This window comes from Leucoraja erinacea, chromosome 1, assembly GCF_028641065.1.
Source record: "Leucoraja erinacea ecotype New England chromosome 1, Leri_hhj_1, whole genome shotgun sequence".
In the NCBI taxonomy this organism is placed as follows: Eukaryota; Metazoa; Chordata; class Chondrichthyes; order Rajiformes; family Rajidae; genus Leucoraja; species Leucoraja erinaceus.
In genome coordinates this window covers 84,319,189-84,340,022 of record NC_073377.1, presented here as the reverse complement: position 1 = coordinate 84,340,022, position 20,834 = coordinate 84,319,189, and the positions used below count along the sequence as shown (strand labels likewise).

General features: G+C 39.3%; 1 protein-coding gene across 1 annotated transcript in view; it reads right to left on the bottom strand.

The window, feature by feature from the left end:
* The window catches only part of ppargc1a (peroxisome proliferator-activated receptor gamma, coactivator 1 alpha), a 569,866-nt gene extending 549,533 nt beyond the window's left edge, over positions 1-20,333 (bottom strand). The window contains exon 1 of the mRNA XM_055638229.1: positions 20,004-20,333. Coding sequence (XP_055494204.1) covers positions 20,004-20,105 — 102 coding nt within the window. The 5' untranslated portion in view covers positions 20,106-20,333. The remainder of the gene's footprint in view (positions 1-20,003) is intronic.
* Between the last annotated feature and the right edge of the window lie 501 nt (positions 20,334-20,834).

Below are 20,834 nucleotides of genomic sequence, written 5' to 3'. Positions count from 1 at the left end.
GATAGTCTCACTGGCTACTAATGAGAGAAATTTCTACCATTCAAATATAATAACCAAATTTGTTAAAAGTATGCAATTTTTGTTCAATTGCCAATGCAATTATAAATCTGTATTTTGCCAAATAGTAAATTTTGCTTTGTAAATATGAATAACTGGAGGCATATCATTGGGTTCCAGAATTACATGCATTTATTAAGCAGGAACTATATAACAGGGATAAATGGAAATTTACAAATCCAAGTCAAGTCTGAAATTCAAATATTCCTGCAGCCTGCACAGTGTTAATTGCTCTCTTCATGGTTATCATTTCCCACTTTCAGTTTTTTTAAGTGGCTGCAATTCTGCTTTTAAACATTCTTTAAGCCATAATGCGAATCATATATTACCACCCTCAATCTGCTATACAATACTCCTTCCTTTGTCTTTGCTTACTCTAAGGCAGTCACTCGTGCGTCAATGAACTGACCACGTGAGCGAAGATGTTTATGATTGTTGGAGGACATCGGAGTCAACCCTTATCCGGGCCATACTTATCATCAATGTGTAGACACTTTCTGGCAACCGTCCTGGGTTATTAATCAGGAGTTGGAACTGCAGCAGTTTTTCTGCTTAGTTTTAGAATGGGAACATCTTTGCCAAGAAATCCCGAGCCACTTTTAGTGGATAGACTGAGAAAGTGTAACTTAGAAGAGATCAGTAACCACCCTGACAGCCGATGAGCCTGGGAGCACAACCTCACCAGCTGCCGAGGCCTTTCAAAGGCAGAGCTGCTCATTTGCACTCAAAGAGATCCTGGAGTCCTCTAAATCCCTGACAATCACCTGGGAGCCAGCCCTCCCAATGACATAATGGATAGAATTGCTGCTCGCAGACTCAGCCCACTTGAACTTACCTGGAGCAGATGTGAAGAACATATTTTCTTGAACCTCTGCACCCTGGAATCCAGAAGTCATATCCAGATAGTAACAGTGTCATGAATGGCACAGGGCAGTCAAAGGCCCCTGCATGCAAAATACCCATGACAGAAATCAATGCTGATAGAGGACATTTATTTTCTGCTAAAGCTGCAATATATTTTAAATTACTATTATTATTAAAATAAATAATAAAATAAAAAAGATTACCAATTCTGATTAAAAATAAATAAAGTTCAGAAAAAGACAAACTTAGGTAAAATAAGTAAAAGCATTAAATTAGGTGAAATAGGTTAAAAGAGGTCAACATAATTTTATGTTGCCTCCTCAATCTTTATCTGTAAAATGTGTTGAGACCCATGGGTTTTCCAATCCTTCCCAGGTCTAAACTGTGGCAGGAGACAAGCTGTGATTCACAAGCCAGAGATCTCTGCAAGACTAAGTCCTACTAGTAGATTCCATGTAGAGTCCAATGGCAGAGAACATTCAGAATTATAAATTATCAGTCATTCCTGGTTTCACAATATTTGTGGTTTTGGTCTGGGATTAACTTCAGTTTATATTCATGCCAATGAATCATGCCAATTCACATTTACATCATTCATTTCAGTTGGTAGGTATAGTGACATTTACTCAACCTCCACAATTAAAAATCATTTGCATGGTTCAATCTTTATTTGCTAATTACTATTTTAATTATAAACTGCCACTAGGTTTGTTTTCCTAAATAAATGGGCCCAACTTCTTTCATATCTCCAAATATTTCACGGGCTTCATTCCCAGGATCTATTTTCACGCTCAACTGCAAAGCCATTCAGAATAGTACAATCATTTATAATAACTAGCCATTCAAAAAGTACTACATTTAATATTGACCCTTTTTATTGGTCACCTACTCCCACAATGATTTACAACTCCTATGTTCTAACTCAGTTACCATAAAGATTAAGATATTTTGGAAGTTAGTTACACTATTTGGCCCACTTCCTATTTTGTCATTTATAATCTTGTACGTGACTCGTAATGATATCTGTCAATCTATTATATGATGAGTTAACAGTCTGCAGACAGATCCTTGATACCCTGCCCATAATTTCTTTTTAATCACTAAAGTTCCCATCAATGACTATCTCCTGTTTCTTATTTAAATCAATTTGCTAATCAATTTCAATCCCTATCAATATAGATTTTATGAGTGCTTACATGGCTAAGTATACATCAACAACATTTTTCTCCCCATTCACTGTGTCAGCAATGTATTTGGAGGGGACAAAAACGGTCAATTGAATGCACTTTCTGTTTGCACTACTCAATACCATTTTCTCATGTAAGTTATGTGTTTACAGATGGTTACCATATCCAAATGTGTTTCCCAATAACAGATGATACTAACTTTTGGAATAAAATAAGAATTATTGGGTATGATGGATGAGAATCACCACTGGCTAAATAGCTAAGGTTGCATAAAAATGAGAATTGTATTGTTCTGATATTGGAAGTTGTAGATAGTACAATTTAGCAGTAAGTTATACATTAGACTGCATATTATTCCATCATTTTATTTCTTTACAAATCTTTTGTCAACCTGAAAACAATTTAAGAAAATATCCAAAATGAAACAGGATGCAGGGACATTTTATACAAATTAATCTGAGATTTGCTCTGAACAGATGAACAACACAGTTCCCTCTCTTGTAAATTCCCAAAGTCTAGTCCACTTGTTTGTCAGTACATGAGCATCATTCATGTCATAATGGAATCAATGTCATTGGTAAAAAATATTTATCATCCCCGTTCCTAAATTTACAGAATATGTCTCAGATTGTATTAGTTCAACAACTGCATTATCCTTTGATCCACAGAACATGTCTCAAATTAATAGAGAATTGGTCATTTGCCATCTCTTTCGAATGCCTGCAGGATTAGGTTCCAAGATTAGAAGTCAGTAAGTGTAAACACTGCAGAATTCTGCATCTTGTGAAGTAGGATCATTACGATCATTCTGGACACAAGTGTAAACAAGGTACGGGTGTTACTTTGCCCAGTTGGCAACTGAGATTGGCAATCCGTGATTCTTACGCAGCAGAAAACTGCTGTTCGTTTGTTAAACATAAACTAGGCATGTTTGCGGTGGAAAATTAATCACGCATTCTAACCTCCTGTCAGTCAAATCAATTTGCTCAAAACGCAGGTAAATTCGAAATGCATTGACAAATAGTGAAATATTTATACTTTTAAACTACTTGCTCAATCATTCGATAATGGAATTGATATTTCTTCAAAAAACTCTCCATCTTTACTATCAGAATTGTTTAGTAGGAGGAAATGCAGGAAACAAATTTCTCTGTGAGTTAATTAGATTAAATGTACTTTGTTATTTAAAAGAGCATTGCCATCGTGGATAGTAATAAACAACTTACACCTATACGTTAATATGAATTCCCCATCACATGGCCTAGTTTATATTAAAAAAAGATATATTGTTGTGTCACTGCAGCTAGTTATGTCAAACTTATTTCCTATTTAAACTTTTTCAAGAAATACAATAAATAGAAGGTTAGTTTAATATTTATTGCATATTTGTGATATGAATTTATAATTAGAATATCTGAAAACAAGATCCAGCATGTATCTGATTACTTGTACAATTTTCAGAATATACACTGCTGTCCCTCATATATAATTGATAGAAAAAGTATTCTATTTTTTTTACAACATTAATTCATGGCTTATAAATTATTTTATAGTTTCTATAAAAATGTTAAACTTTTCTTTCAGCATAGAAAAAGGTCACAACAATTTATTTGGTAGGAAAACAGTTAAGTGGCATTACAAACATACATTCCATCATTCATAGAGTGACCATTTTTCTTTTAGAAATGAATCTTATGAGAGATCAGCTTTTATCATCCTCCTCAAAGTGTCATCAAAAAATCTATAATACCACAGACTGATAGACTGTTACGTCTTGAATCAATAACTAGTCAGTCATGATGTGAACTTTTGGCACATTATGGCTACAACTCTTTTTATCTTAGCCATAATACATTTAACTAAATGCAGGTGCAGTTTTCTTGTCAAATTGTTTAGGTCATAATTTTCTTTGAAAGGGTTGGCAGTGAAAAAACTAATTTTACATGATCTCTGTGGCCTTTGTGATGTTTCCACCCATGGCTGATTAATTTCTGGGGATACAGCATTAACTTGGTGGGAAATAAAAGCATCCTCTTCCTTTTAGATTATGATGTCTTTATAGTAATTTGATTTTTCAAAGTATTTTACTATTTTTCTATTGATGATCAATTACAATTATTTGTCATTTGGCCTATTGTGATATTAGTAGGTTTAAGCCTTGCATACATAATTATTTATACTTTTATTCAATTTACTTCCTAAATGGCAGGCGACAGAATTTAACTCAGACACGTCAGCCTATTTTTAAAAAGTACTTCACCAGAACTTAATTATAAACATAAAATGGGAGATATTACACAGATTAGGTGGTATTTAGTTCCGTTAATTCTTATCTAGTTTCCATCTGGCATATCACATGGATAGATCATGAGGATTTTAAAAATACACTCGGTAAAATTAGAGCAATTCTGTGGATAACATATTCCTTTGAAGTGTTTTTGTTGTAATTTACTTTAACTGACATAAAGAAATACAAATAGTTTTCTTCCATTCTTTATGTTTGCGCATCTTCAAAAATGATCGTGAGCATTTGTTACAAGTACCTCAAAGAATTACAATTCAGAATTGCAGGGGAAAAAAAGAAGCAAGCATTATCAATCTGGTCCATCTGGGAGGTGCCCCACTATACTTACTTTAGTATTATCACTTTCAGAAAAGTATCTTAAGAAATGTTTTATTTCCTATTGTTTGGTATGTTTATAGTACACTATATTGGTGGTCTACATTCACGAGTATAAATTATTTCAAAATCTAGATTATAAATATTTCAAATTGGATGGAACTTATTATTTACTCTTGCAATGAGTTTTTAGTCTCAGCTGTGTTTTTAAGCAAAGGATAAATTGAAACTGATTGTTTCTCCATTTAGCAAAGGAAAGGAAAACAATAAAAATCAGTACAGATCATACCTAACCCTTGACCATAACTCCACCGACAAACATCAGGATGCCATCTCCCGGACAAATGGCGATCTCATTGTGATCTTCCCTCCACAGCTTCCACCCTTACAGTTCCCCAACCCCAGACTGCCCATTTCAATTCCTTCCCAAAATCCACAAGCAGGTCTGTCCTGTCAAACCCATTGTTTCTGCCTGCTCCTGCCCCACCAAACTCATCTCCAAATATCTTGATTTTAACTTACCTCTCCTTTGCCAGTCATCAACACTTCAATAACTTTCAATTCTTAGCCCTTCATCGCCTTATCTACCATGGATGTCCAATCCCTTTACACCTCGATTCCCCATCAGTAAGGCCTCATGGCCCTCTAGCTCGTCCTCAATCAGTTCCCCTCACCTCTCCTTCACTTGACAAAACGTGTCCCCTCTGTCCTCCCCTTGAGAACTACTCTTAACTCCTCTCACTTTATTCAGGTGAAATGTGTAGCCATGGGCAATTGCATGAGCCCTAGTTTTGCCTGCCTCTTGTTGGTTATATTGAACAGTCCTTGTTCTAAATGTACCCTGGTAGCATTGTCCAACTCTGTCTCAGCCACGCTGATGGCGGCATTGGGGCTGCTATCTGCACCCCCAACCCCCCTACTCCCTTCCACAGAACACGTTGAATTCTTCAACTACTACATTTCACTCTGCCCACAAATTCACTTGGACTATCTCATATATATCTCTCCCCTTTTTCAATATCTCCTCCATCACAGGGAACAGAGTATCGCCTCACAGCTACATTTTACAGTGCATTGGTTTGTATGTTTAACCTACTAATCTTTCAGCTGCATCAAAATACCCCATGATGATCCCAATTCAGAAAAAAATGCATTGTGAACTGGGCATAGCTGTGGTGTGTTTCTCCTCTCTGGCATCAGAGGAGGGCAGAACAGAGCAGTAAAATCTATCTCGACACATATAACATCAATCAAATAATTTAGGAGCCTGTATAGCTAATTTAATAACATTATAATGATCTACAGAGATGGTTGATGTCAGCACCAATAACAATAATACCAAGCCTCCTCTCAAGATCACCAACAAATAATCTCAGATAGGCATACTTGCTATAAAAATGCTGCTATGTACGAGATAAACGTGAACTCTCATATGCTGACCTCGCCATACTTTCTATTTATGGCTTGGTCAATACTGTAAGTCTATCCCTGCACAAACCTTTAAGAGAAGAAAAGTGTACAGTGCATACAAGTCTTTGCATACATACCAACATACCTGATTGAATATTATTTAAAATACCCCAGCGTATTGGAAATTAAACTAACTACTAAGTTAACACAATTTATTTAATTTGAAAGCATTCCACAATTACTTTAGAACAACAATAGTACAACCCCAACATCAACATGCACAACATAATGAAGCCAAATTTCATTCCAATTTAAGTATTTTCCATTTGCTTTAATACTGCATAATTGCGCTTAGAAATCCAAGTATCAATAAGTATATTGAATGTAAAGTATATATTCATAGTCATACAGTGTGGAATCAAACCCAGCGGCCTAACTTGCCCACATCGACCAACAAGTCCCATCTACATTAGTCCCACCTGCTATGTTTGCCCTATAGTTGATTTGCTTTAAGTTATTTGACAAGTACCAGTCTCACCATGCCATTCCAACCACACAATTGGAATTTATTCCTGAGTCAATTATAAATAATCTTTCATCCAATGGACAGTTCATAGCTTGTTAATATATTTCATGGGTACGGTTTGGTTCCAAAATTTTCAAACTGCATGTTTTGGGTTAATTAATTTTGATTTCCTCTCATTGACAATTTCTTGACCTTGCTTCATTTGCCAGTGAGACGTTAGTCCCAAATGCTGACCAGTTTTCTCCTTGTATCCATTGGGTGCTTAATTGCAATAACCCAAATTCATTTCATATAGATGTTTTCATGTTAGAGCCTGACTTTAACTTACATAATAGCTCAAATGAACATATGGCTATGTTATTTTCCCTTTTCATTATCAATAGACTCAAACTCCATGGCATTATCTGATACACAGTAGTACAATCACCACCAACAAATACATTATTGTATAAAAATGGAGAACACTTTATATATATTTCAAAATTACATTGAATATGCTTAATCCATTGATTCCCATTCTTTCTATTTGTACTTTTCAATTGCTGAATCTAATTATTCAACAATAATTTACTATCTATAGGAATGAGATTCCAGATTTTTAATTCTTCGCTACTGGGCCAATGAAATTGAATAATTGCAGGAATACAAATCTCTTCATTACTTTTGGTGTTGTGGCAGCCTTAATTTTCTGTGCTATTCTTTATTGGCAAGGTGCAAAAACAGCAGCTTCATGAAACTGACAAAGAGATCGAGGCTTAGCTGAAATTTTCACTAATCAAAAATGTATTGACTCACAATATGTAAAGTGTCTCCTCCATGCCCCCAATTTCTAGATAATTAAGATAATAATGACAAGAAGCAGCAAATAAATGTTGTTACTTTAAATGTAAATTCTAGATCAACATTTGAATCTGGTTGTAAATTAAGGACCCAAATAAGTCAAACGTTATAACAGGAAAAAAAGTGGAAAACATAAAAAGAACTTACACTTGTACAACACAACACGTTTTACAATCTCTGGAGCTTTATAACCTTACTAGACTAAGTGGGACCCATTGGGTCCCAGTTCACACGGGAGGGCTGGTCCCCCAACGCAATATTCCACCTTTCCACCAATTCCAATATACACACACACAGACACACAGACACACACACACACACACACACACACACACACACACACACACACACACACACACACACACACACACACACACACACACACACACACACACACACACACACACACACACACACACACCACCTCTCTCTCACACACACACTACACTTCCACACATACACTCACTCACACACACGCACATACACTCACAAACATACATACACTCACACTCACACATACACACACACACACACACACACACACACACACACACACACACACACACACACACACACACACACACACACACACACACACACACACACACACACACACACACACACGCTCCACCTCTCTCTCACACACACACACTACACTTCCACACATACACTCACTCACACACACGCACATACACTCACAAACATACATACACTCACACTCACACATACACACATGCACACACTCAATCACTCACTCACACACACTCACTCACACAAACACACACATACACTCACCCACACACTCACATTCACACACACACTCACAGACTCACATACACTCGCACAGATACACTCACATACACACATACTCACACACGCACATACACTCACACACACACACACTTACACTCACACACCTACACTGACACACACATACACTGACACACACACACTCACAAAAATATACACTCTCACACACATACGCTCACACACACACTCACACACACATCCACTCACACACACACACATACACACACACATACACTCACACACACACACACACACACACACACACACACACACACACACATCACACACACACACACACTGAGTCACACACCATATATATGACAGTAAACTTTCTTGAATCTACTCACACGGCTGAGCGCGGCCTCTCCACTGTGGGGCTTCCACAGTCAGCGGCACTTCCGCAATCAGTGTGACCTCTGCACTTTAAGGAAATTACGCAATCAGCGCGACCTGTCCACTAAGCGGATGTCACGAAATGAGCTGGACATTTGGACTAAACACAGTCGGACCTAATAAAGCATTTATTCCTTCCAAACACAGTCGGACCTAATAAAGCATTTATTCCTCCAAACACAGTCGGACCTAATAAAGCATTGCAGTTTCAAGCACAGGCAGGGCAGCAGGCCAACTCATGGAATTTGTCATTTCATTTCCAATTAAGCATTGCACTTTCAAGCACAGGCAGGGCAGCAGGCCAAACAACATGGCATTGTCATTAAGGGTTAACAAATCATTTATTTTGGAAGTACATTGCAGACTCACATTTCAGTTGATTCACAGCTTAGAATGACAATTGTGGCCTCTCCCTCGCGATCTTGCTGAGTGACTGACCCACATCCAGGCATCCGGGGTTTTATAGTCCTGCCGCCCCCTCCCCCCCCCCCCCCCCCGGAAGGGGCGTTACCTTCATCGTAATTATTGACAGGCGAGAGGACCAATCAGCTGAACTCAAGGTTTTTTAAACACTCATAACTTTTTTTATTTTTCATCGGTGGGAAAAAATCCTCGGGGCAGCTCAGCAGAGGAGGACTGTGAGTAAGATGGCCAAAAATCACAGTGATACGGGTGGCGTTTTTTTTCTTAAATCAATATACAGCGCAGACAGGAAGTGGTCAAGATGAGACTTAAAATTATATAGATAAGTACTTCTGAAGTGTTGTTATGTAGCAGCAATCTAATAACGATTTGGGTCATAAATGTTGGCCAGGAAGGAACACTACTGGCCATTTTTTTTTAAATAATAGTGCCATGCAATCTTTTATGACCAAAAGAAAACAGATGGAACCTAACCTTAAAATCTCATTCAAAATATGGCATCTCTAACAGATCAGGACTTCTTCAATACTGCACTGCGTATTAGCCCAGATTTTGTGCATCAGCCCATTGCAAATGAGACTTGACATGACTGCATTTTAATTGAGAGGTGAATATGAATTATGGATAGTACAAGAAGATCCAAAAAATATATCCTTTTCTCCCTTTTTCTGTATTTCTTGAACAACATTTGACTTATTAGTGCCCTTAAGTTACAAGCAGAGTCAAATGCTGAGCTGGATTTTACTATTAGAATAAAATCTGATTGGTACGTGTTGTCATTATCTTAATTATCCAGCATTTTGGAGCAAAAAGCACGTTGCTTATTGTGAGTCACCACATGTCGCTGGACGATTTGCTTTTTGATGGGTGAAAAATTCAGCTAAACCTCAGCAGTTTGAGCAAATTTCTAGAGTGGAAATGGATAGAAACAATTCATAGCACTGCACTGAGATTCATGCAACCAGAATATGAAAAAGGCCATTGAAGTGCAGGATAGGTAATGTCAAGCAGGATGAGATGGCTAAAGCAGCCAGGCTGTTGCAGACCCAACAAGAATGGATTAAAGCCATTCAACCCTATCATTACTGCTGAGCTGATAAACCGGGATTTGGTGATGGGAGTGATATGCTTATAGTTTCTCTGAAATTATATTTTAGTAAATTGTATTTTATGACAAAACAAATAATTGCATGTCTATCCTAGCTCATAAACCACTGACCCAGTAACAATGCATTTACCCCAAAATCAATGTGAACAAATAGCTCCAAAGCCGTTTGCAGATTCAAAATGGACCAATACATTACTGCATCATGTAACTTTAAAATTTGTTGCAAAATTGTGTGTTCCTATATAAGATTGTGATTTTTTTAGTTGTATTCAATTCTGCTGATTAAATAACTCATATGCTCTAATGTTTTCCTGTTTGAGACACCTTGGTTAGGAAGTGTCTACCATTTCTTACTGAAAACCTTGATGTTTTATCGTATAATATAGATCATTATTTAGGTAAATGGGATCTTTGTGATCTTTCCTAAAATCCCTTGTCATCAATTCTTCCAGTGGTTTTCTGCCAGTCAGCAAACAACATTGGGCGCGCTGCTTGCATGCAACATATCTGTGATTGTTTCACTGAGCAGGAGGAGTCAACCAACTATCCCCCCAAAAAGGTAATCCAATACTGGCATTTGGACCAGGTAGAAAATAAATTTATTTAGATAAGATGCCTACCTGAAATCCATAAAGTAATTTAACTTATAATTTGATTACAATAAAAATGAAGAATTAGTTTCAAAATAACTTGGGGGAAAAAATACTATGAACACACATAATATGACTCACTGGACAGCCATGTTAAGATTCTACATCTGTGCACTCACAGATTATGCGCTGCATGAAATTGTTAGCAGACTGCCAATGCGTTTCTCTCCATTAATTTTAATGGGCCAAAAGCCATGGGTTGTTTACCAATGATCAGATTGCTCTCTCCTTATGAACAGAGTTTGAGATTTAAAAGAGATATTCAAAATTATGAGGGGTTTAATAGAGTAGAGTTAAAGAAACTATTTCTATTGTAGAGAGAATTGATAGATAGGCTTAGATTTAAGATAACTGAGTAAAGGAGCCAGGGATGATGAAGGAAACCATTATGATCTTATTGTCTGAAAAGATGATGAAGTCAGTTGGGGTCAAGGAAAGAGCATTCACATCGTGGCCCTGTTTTCACCAATCTTTCCACCAACACGCACAAGAAGCACAAGAAGCGCAAGACAGACACCATTGCATGCAGATGCCGAGAAGTGTATTCAGCTCTGGCATCTAACAACTTCTAATTGTGTGTGGACTCGATAAGAAGAAGATGAAGTCAGTTCAAAAGTAAATGTGGAGTTAATTATATACAAAACTTCTGCCAAACAACAATGAAAGCATAACTGAGTGGGACTATTACATAATTTTTAGAAAGTACAGGAGCAGTGCCTTCCTCAGTGATGTCCAACTCTTGATCTCCTGCAGTGTTCTCCATTTAAGCACCACCATTCCCATCTCAGATAACAGGTATTACCCTCTAATCAATTTTGTAAAATAAAATAATAAGAGTCAAGAGTCAAGGAATGAAGTCAACGAGTGAAGGAATGCAATTGTTTTAAATATATCAGATACAGCAGTCACCATACCATTTTATCAAAGCCTGAGAACCTGGTAGCACTAGAAAGCAGAAACAATGATCTGTGAATACAAATCTCAACTTGAAATTTCATTTAATTTGTGTACAAGGCTGGTCATGGAATAAACCGAACATTTCAAATTATAATTGGATTAGACAGAAAAATTAAATTGGTACGACAAATCACAAGAGTAAACTTATCAAGAATCATCATGCAAAATATTTTAAATAATAAATTCACCACGTTAAGTAAAGATCATTTTGGCACACTTCATTTATAATGTGTTTGGGCATTTATTCTCTTACCCACCCAATGCAATAAACTATGAGAATGGTTAATTTACAAGGAGAATTAAGGAGACTATCTACTCAAAGAAAGTTGAGGTGGAGAACCATGACACTAGGCAATGAAGATACATAACTTATTAAAAGCAGCAACACGTTGAGAATGCGAACAATGTATAGGATTCATTTTTTAGAAGAACGGCGTACGAAAGGCCTAAAGATAATGTTGAAATGTATATAGAGTCTTGATGAAACTGCATTTCAAGAACTATAGGCATTCTGCCACCAGACTCAAAAAGGATATTTTTCCACTGGAGAAAGTGCAGATCTGATTTACAATTGGCCATAATATATTCCATTTCCATGACTGATATTCTTCCCTTACCCACATAAGTCAGCATATTTCAAACGAAAGCAAAAAATTTAAGGAAAATTCATCAACTAGCAAAATTACCATGTTTCCTTTTAGTTCCTGGGATCAATGAATGATATCCATGGACCAGGTCCAAGCATTTTTGATGGCTGCATATCAGATCTCAGTAAAAGTACAATGTTAATTGTTACTATAATTATTATAAAGAATCACTCTGTCAATATACATGATGTGTTAAGTGATTTTACACAGATGTATCCTGATGTGATTTTGTACTTCCAACAATCACTTTTGTAATCTACTTACTACTGCTTTCACTTGGCACTCTCTGGCTAAGCATCATATCCAGCTGTGGAACTGGGCTGGCAACCAGGAAAAAGTCTGTGCCATTGCTGATTTGTAACCAGACATTAGAAAATGCGCAAAGGATTTGGATTATCTCTCACCCCAAATTTATGTTCACTTCGTGATCTCCATTCAATAGGCTCTCTGGAAATCTTGATCTTGTAACACTATACTACAACTCTATGCACGAGATCTTCGCAGTGCCACCTGTCTCAGTATATTTCAATGATTTGAAAAGGCTGTTTTAATAAATTGACAATTACTATATATGGATGATGAAAACTGTTTAGTACAAAAACATTAGATAAGAGTATTTACAAAATTGCTTGAATTTTTGCACATCAAACTAATAGATTAAAAGTCCTAAATTAAACCTAAAATATAATGTCACAGAATGATTTAAACAACAAATTTAATTTATGTAATGATTTTAACGTAGCCAAATAAGTCCCAAGATATTAAGATAATTAAAGGATTAGAAATTTAATGTGTAGAAAGAATCCCTTCAAAAATAATTTTATAACACTATAAAAATACCAAAGTCTCACATGGGATTTAATTGCAAGTACAGAAGTGACATTTTATAGTTTCAACTTTCATTTGATAAAAAAGAACTCTAACATATAGCATCTTTACCTTAGGATGTCCCAACAACATCAATAACAGTAACTTCCTTTGTACAGTGCCAAGTTTGCTTCACAGGAATATTATCTAACTAAATACAATTAACATTAAGCCACAGAATAATCTTTTAGGCCTATGACCAAAGACTTGGTCGAGAAATGAGGATCATCCCAAACGACAAATGAGAGAGAGAGATAGAGAGATGGAAAGTGTAGATCAAACAGTATTGCTGATTTGATCCATGTCTGGTTTTGCTGCTGATGACCTGATCCATAATCCATGTCACGTTTTCCACACCACCACCATGTGGGCAGCCGTGACTTTTTTTTTGTTTTAACTTACGATTTGGAGCCCACAGTACTCATCTTGATGGTCTCTGTACGTACACAAATTATATTTGTTATGATATATAATGACTCTGTATCATAAGTACTTTGCACATGGTGTCAGCAGTGGGATTTCAGTTTGACTTTGGTTGTTATTTACAAGGCTTTTCATAGTCTTAGACATGGCTGAAGCTTTCAGAAAACCTGGCCCACTCATTTTCGATAGCAGAATCAGACAGCAGTGGCGTACCTTTGAGCAACAGTATGATTTGTTCATTGCTGCAACTTCTCATGACAAGCCGTCAATGGTTCGTGCAAGCATGCTCCTTCTCCTCACAGGAAATGAAGCTTACGAATGAGCACAACAGTTTGTGTATGCTGAGGCAATAACTCATCAACCTGCCGACGGTCGGGCGCCGATCATGACCCCGGCTGAGTCGCCGGATGACCTGGAGTGTCTCAAGAGAAAGTTTCGACAGTTGTGTGACCCTCAAGCTAATCCACTCATCGAACGTGTGACATTTTTCTCTAGATAACAGAATGAGGGACATGTGACAGCAGATGGTGATCAGAACTTTGTTTCTGTACCTGCAAAAGGACTGCCAATGGTGCTGGTGCTGATGAAGAAGACCCCTGTAAAGCCTGTCGACAAATCCCCTGCGAAACCTGTGGTGCTTTAGTCGTCGTCTGTTGAGAAACTCCCGATGGAGGCCGTGCCTGTGGCGACATCTCCTGTGAGGTGGACGGCTGAAGGCCTGTACCGTATGCATGCAGGACGGGTCAGCAAGCCTGTGGCTAGATACGGGGATTATGTCTAGATGCAGATCTTAGACTCTAATTAACTATAACCGATGTTACTTATACTACTTGTAGTATATCCTCCATTGCTTTACTGTAGATGATAGTTATTTTTTATAGCTTTATATAAATATTGCTTTGGCATCCTTTATGTTTGCCTTTTGGGCAAATGCCCAAGAAGGGGGATGTAGATCCATAATCCATGTCAGGTTTTCCACATGCGGGCAGCCAAGATGTTTTTTTTTGTTTTAACTTACGATTCGGAGCCTGCAGTATTCATCTCGATGGTCTCTGTGTCTATACAAATTAAATTACTTGTTATGATATATAATGACTCTTTATCATAAGTACTTTGCACAGAAAAGGATTTTGCAAGGAAATTCCAGAATGTAAGAACTTGGCACAGAAGCCATAATAGCCAATGGTGGAGAGAATAAATGTAAGGATGAGTCTAACTCCAGAAATTGAAAAGCACAAATATCACAGTTAGAAGAGATTTCACAATCTAGAAGGAGCAAGATTATGGAGGGATAAAAATTTTAAAGTTGAGCCAGTACTTAACTGGAAATTAATGTGTAAGCAAGCGGGCAAATGAAGAATAAATGGGATTTAGCATAAAAGTGAATTAGGGTACAGATGACTTCAGGTTTCATGAGAGCAAAATGAGAGAGGCCAGTGGGTCAGGCAGTATCTGTGGAGGGAAGTTTGCCCTCCAGCACTTTATCCAAGTTCCTCCAACACTTTGTTGTTTATTGTTCAAGATTCCAACATCAGCAGTTTTTTGTGTCTTTAGTTGTCGTATTAACCGGCAGTAGCACTATAAGATTCTTACATACTACAGCAATAACACCACTGTCCTGTTGATGAAGGCAGGTTCATGACTTCTTGACTTACCATTCCTGAAGCCAGCAAGCAGTTCCTTTGACTGGCAGATGTTTGGAGCAAGGTTATTGTTCTAGCACCATTCAATCAGATTATCAATCTCCCTCCTGTACTCCGCCTCCTCATTACCCGTTGTTCATCCAACAACTGTGATATCATTGGCAAATTTGGAGCTGTGTCTGGCTGCACAGTCATGGGTATAGACAGAGTATAGTCATGGGTATAGACAGAGCTCCCACCGACAACCTGCAGCCTACAACATCTTGAAACCGCGGTCACCGGTAAGGAGGTGGCCGATTTGGGAGCTACGGGCCACGGGGTGTGCTCGACCTGTCCTGACATCAGCGTTCCGACCATCCCGACCAGAGGGCTTGAACATCGGGCCGTCTGTAGCGGCGACTAAGGAGGGTCAGGGCCCCGAACAAGGGAGGAGGGGGAGGAGGACTGTCTGAACTGTAATGCCTTCCACCACAGTGAAGAATGCTGTGGTGGATGTCAGTGTTGAATTATATTGTGTATTATGTATTTTCTAATTGTATCGCTGCATGGTAAATTAATTTCACTGCACCTTATGGTGCCTGTGACAAATAAATTTGAACCTTTGAACCTTTGAACCTTTGAGTATAGCAGGTGATTGAGCACATAGCCTTGAGGCACTCTGGTGATAATCATTCAGGAGGAAGTGGATTATCTGGTTTAGTTTATTTTTTAATTTCAGAAACAGGTGTGCAATGAGTAGCTAAGGGGTCAAATATCATGGATGTAAATTGAAAATTATATGTAATTTGAGGGATGTTTTGCTCATCCATTTCTGGATGTTGGGCAACAAGTCAGTCCCATCCACGTGCATGTGACGTTGAAACCATGCTTTTGAGTGATATGATAATCATAATCATACTTTATTAGCCAAGTATGTTTTGCAACATATGAGGAATTTGATTTGCCATACAGTCATACCAATAAAAAACAAGACACACAAAATACATTTTAACGTAAACATCCACCACAGTGACTCCTCCACATTCATCGCTGTGATGGAAGGCGAAATATTATAGAGGAATTCCACACGGATATATAATAGGATGGTACCAAAGACAGACCTTTATGCACTATGAAAGATGATGGTGTGGAAAGTGCCATTTGTTGATGATTCTCTAAATATGATCAGATTGGCAAGGGAGAACTGATAACAATACCAGCTAATATGCCAGAAAGGGCAAACAACAACCAATGAAATATCTCTGAAATGAAGTCTATGTTATAACCAGAGAAGAGTGTCAGATAGCTTGTTGCATGAACGGAAATGATTGATCCTCTAAATCCTAGCTGGTTATGTACAAGATTCTTCTCCAATCCAATCCAACTTCCCTGCCATCTCTCCATAGCCTTGGAAATATTTTCCTCCCAAGTAGTTATCAAATTTGCTGCTGAATGTCTCATCATAATATAGAATAATGAATAAAAGTGATACAGACAAGATCTGGTCGTGTCCGTCATTCCAATAGTTAAAATGTCCACATCTAGTTTGAAGAATAAATGTTGCTTAGAATGTTGTTGTTTAGAATTCCTCCATTCCGCTTCAAGAAAGAGACACACATTCCTCTTCATTCCGCCTGAAGAAAGTTAGCAACTCAATTGAACCCATTTTTGAAAAAACCTTCCCAACATTGCTGTCTTCATTCACTTCTACATTGGAATGTCATCCGAGGGTGACACTATAGCACAGCTGGTAGAGCCACTGCCTCATAACATCAATACCCATGTTCAATTATGGCATCAGGAGCTGTCTATGTGGAGTTTGCAGATTTTCCCTGAGTGCTTTGATTTCCTCCCTTGTCCCAAAAATCATGTGGGTCAGCAGGTTACTTGCCCACTGTAAATTGGTCCTAGTATGCAGGTGAGTAGTTGAATCTGAGGAACATTGATAATGGGATGAATGTACATAGGATTGATGTAAACGTGTGGTTTGTGGACAGTGCTAACTTGGCGGGAAGAAAGGGCCGGTTTCCATATTGTACAGTATATCTCTCTGATTCTACTTTACGCTCAAGTCCAAGTATGAGGCCTGAACCCAAATGAAAAGCAACTGTGGTAAATACTGTACCAACTACTGTGTTCATTGACACCTCATGAATGAAAAGTATATGAAAAACACATGGTGCATCATTAAACTTTGAATATGCAGAGAAACACAGTCACAAAATAGGCATACATTTTGGTAGAAATGTATCTCATGATTGATCTTACAGTTGAACAGTGAGAGTATCCAATTAATAACTGCATACTCTAATATAGTCTTTCAAAGAATGGGTCATTAAGCTATTGTACAGAGACGGGTTATGTTAGCCATCTACCTGTCAAAGTAAGTAAAAGCTTAGGCATTTTTAAAACATCAGCAACACAGGGGAGCAAAGCAGACGGGTTCATCTCTTTTACCCACAACCATGTTAATCGCATGAATTTCTAAACCAGATCAACAGGCCTTGAGAGTCATAGACGAAGTCAATTCTTAAACTCAGAAAGTCTGCTAAGGTATAAAACAATACTATTTTAAGAAATATTGTGTTAGAACTGAAATAGTTACGTACAATAGGGAGGACCTTCTGTTTGGTAACAAGTCGGGGAAGATTGGCCATATCCTTGAGATATTTCATTTTCTGGATGTTGATTTTGGGTTGAAATGTATTGAATCTTCTTCTAACCTGGCGCGAACGTCCGAGTGTGATCACCAACTATATTACGAGGTTAATGCAGTCCATGTTTTAAAAGCAAATGTTGCATACTATCAATAGTGCGTAAGCAGTAAGAATCAGCCTTTCATACTGAGCTGGCCTTCATAGTGTTGTCACTGTCAGTTCTCCGCCTACTGTCTTACAATAAAAGAAAATCCAAACTCCTCGACCTTCGTTGGACTTGAGCTGGTGATTCTCAACCCGAATTTACACCCTGCCATCATCTGTGAATTACACCGGAACATCATCTTCAATTTTTTTCCGCATCGAAGTCCTTGCAATAACACTTGACATTTCACGTCCCTACACACCGCGTTGTCTTCCACAAAACGCTGTGTGTGCGCCAATCAAATATTTAAACCATTTGATTTCAACTCGACTGAAACAACGTTTGATCGCTATCACGAAGCGTGAAAATGATTAGATGACGAAGCCCTTCAGGCAAAAGTGTTAGCCTTGGTGAGTGAGTTTATCAAAGTTTTTGCTCGATTGACAGTGTGCGAGAAGTCAATCTTTTAATTACAGCGCTATCCGCTGCCGAGAAGATCCAAAATTAATAACAGCCAAACGGTTTCAGATAAACCGTGCGTGTGCATAAAATACTTCAGTACTTCGAAAATATAAAGCGGTTTAAAGTAAAGGTGCTTTTATTGGACTTCCGACGCTATTGGAACGGCGGCAGTGCCCTAAATTTTAACCTAAATTAACCACCAGTGCCTGGGAATTCCCCACCCCCACATTGCCAATCAACCACCACCTTTCTGTGTCAATGCTCTGATCTCGGCTTGAAAATTCCCCAGGTTTATCAGTACACCAGATCCCTTAGTGGTATGTAATTAGGACAATAACCGTCCACGGAGAGACAACGCTACCTGGTTACATCAGGCAGCGGTTTGCCCGAGTGTGAAATGATCAGATGCTTAAAACCCCGGCTCTCCTCTCGAGAGCACCACTCGCAGTAACCTAGCTGCTGCCTGGGAACTTTGCATTAACATTTCAACCTTTAGTTAAAGCGCCAAATAATGGATATTTTACTGGTGTCATGCTATTTTTATACAGACAGCAAGGCAAGCCAAATAGAATAACGTGATTTATTAGCCCGGTTGGGGTATAATTCCTCGCTCGCGTTGAGGAGATGCAGGTTGCTTGAAATTGAGTAGAGAAGCGAATATTTGTCCGAGTCAATACGGTTATTTTGCCCTACAGATACCGGCTCTTATGTTTAATGTATTAATGCATTATTAACCTGCCCTGCTTCTTGATCGGTGGCTAATCAGTAACATTAGACTGGTAACGGGAAGTTTGCTCTCTAGTCTCCTGGAGACGGTGACTCTCGGCTGCCTCTCCTTTTCCATTAGAACAGCAGCACTTTTGCACCGATCTACTCCGAGTTACTAACCCGGCCACTTCTGGAAAAAGCCTTTCCACGTTTTTTTTAAAACATGAAATCACTCCAAACTGAAGCCAGCCCATTTAATTGCTGAAACAGAACTGTCACCTGCCAGCCTCCGCGATGCACTTTCCACAGTACTCGGTTACGTGGTTACGGTAACATACACTCTCTATGCATTATTTACATCAATGACATTCCGCTTCGCACACGTTCCCAGTATTGTTTGGGGGGAAATATCCGTGGCAATACACACATGATGAGTATTTGCACTGACAAGTTCATTTTACCACACAGGATGCCGGTGAACTCGGCTTGTACTCACCCTTTTTACAATGTGACAATTTCCCCCCTTCGCGTCCCCGTGCAAGGGGATGAACCCAAGAGGCAGCAGCGTTAAGTGGATAACGCGCGCCCACCGAGCACTGGCGGTCGCCCCGCTATCTTTCCGCTTACCTGCTGAGTGAATGGGCTCTCTTTGATGTAGCTGAAGAGAAACGAGGAGGAGGAGGAGGAGGAGGAGAAGAAGAGGTCTTCGTTTAGTCCACAGCCCGCCATCCTCAGTGGGCGCTGGGATGGGGAGGCGGGAGCGGGAGCGGGGCTGGATCGCGGGAGCGAGCGCCCACAGTCTCGCTGTCCGAGCCGCAGTCGCGTGAGCGAGCGCCCGGCTCCCGGGACCGGCTCCGGGCCGCGCGCCTCCACCCGCGAACACCTGTTGCGCGGCCCCGCGGCCGGCGGCGCGAGCGCGCTCTCGCTGTGCGCGCGGCCGCCGACTTGCCTTCTGCTGAGCTGAGCCCACCGGGCACGCGCGCCCTGCAGTCACGCGCCGGCGGGAGCGCGCCTCCTTGCTCCAGCTAGCGTGACTCAAGTCCAGGGAGAGAGAGAGACTGCTCCAGGGGGTGAGGTTCAAATGTTGTCGTCAGGCTCAGAGGTAGGTGACAAAAAGCGCTTGCAGATGGTGCTCCGGGTCGCCACCGAATGAATGCAGAACAATTGCAACAGTGAGACTTTTTTTTTGTTTCCTCTCTCCCTCTCCCGTAATTTCTCCTCCTTGGAAACGAGACGAAAGTGTCACGTGCGCGCTCCCGGCTTCCTGGCAAGTCCAGCAGAGGGGGCTGGGATTTACAGGTAGACCTTGTTGCAACCGGCCACCTATTGCTGCCACAGATGCCGGAGATCCCTGCACGGGGAGGCGTGGGGGGCGCCGAGAGTGAAACGGTACGGATTTTGTTTCCTTGAATTATTTCGCCTGACAGGTTTAAACAAGTGTCGGGCACGAATACAGGC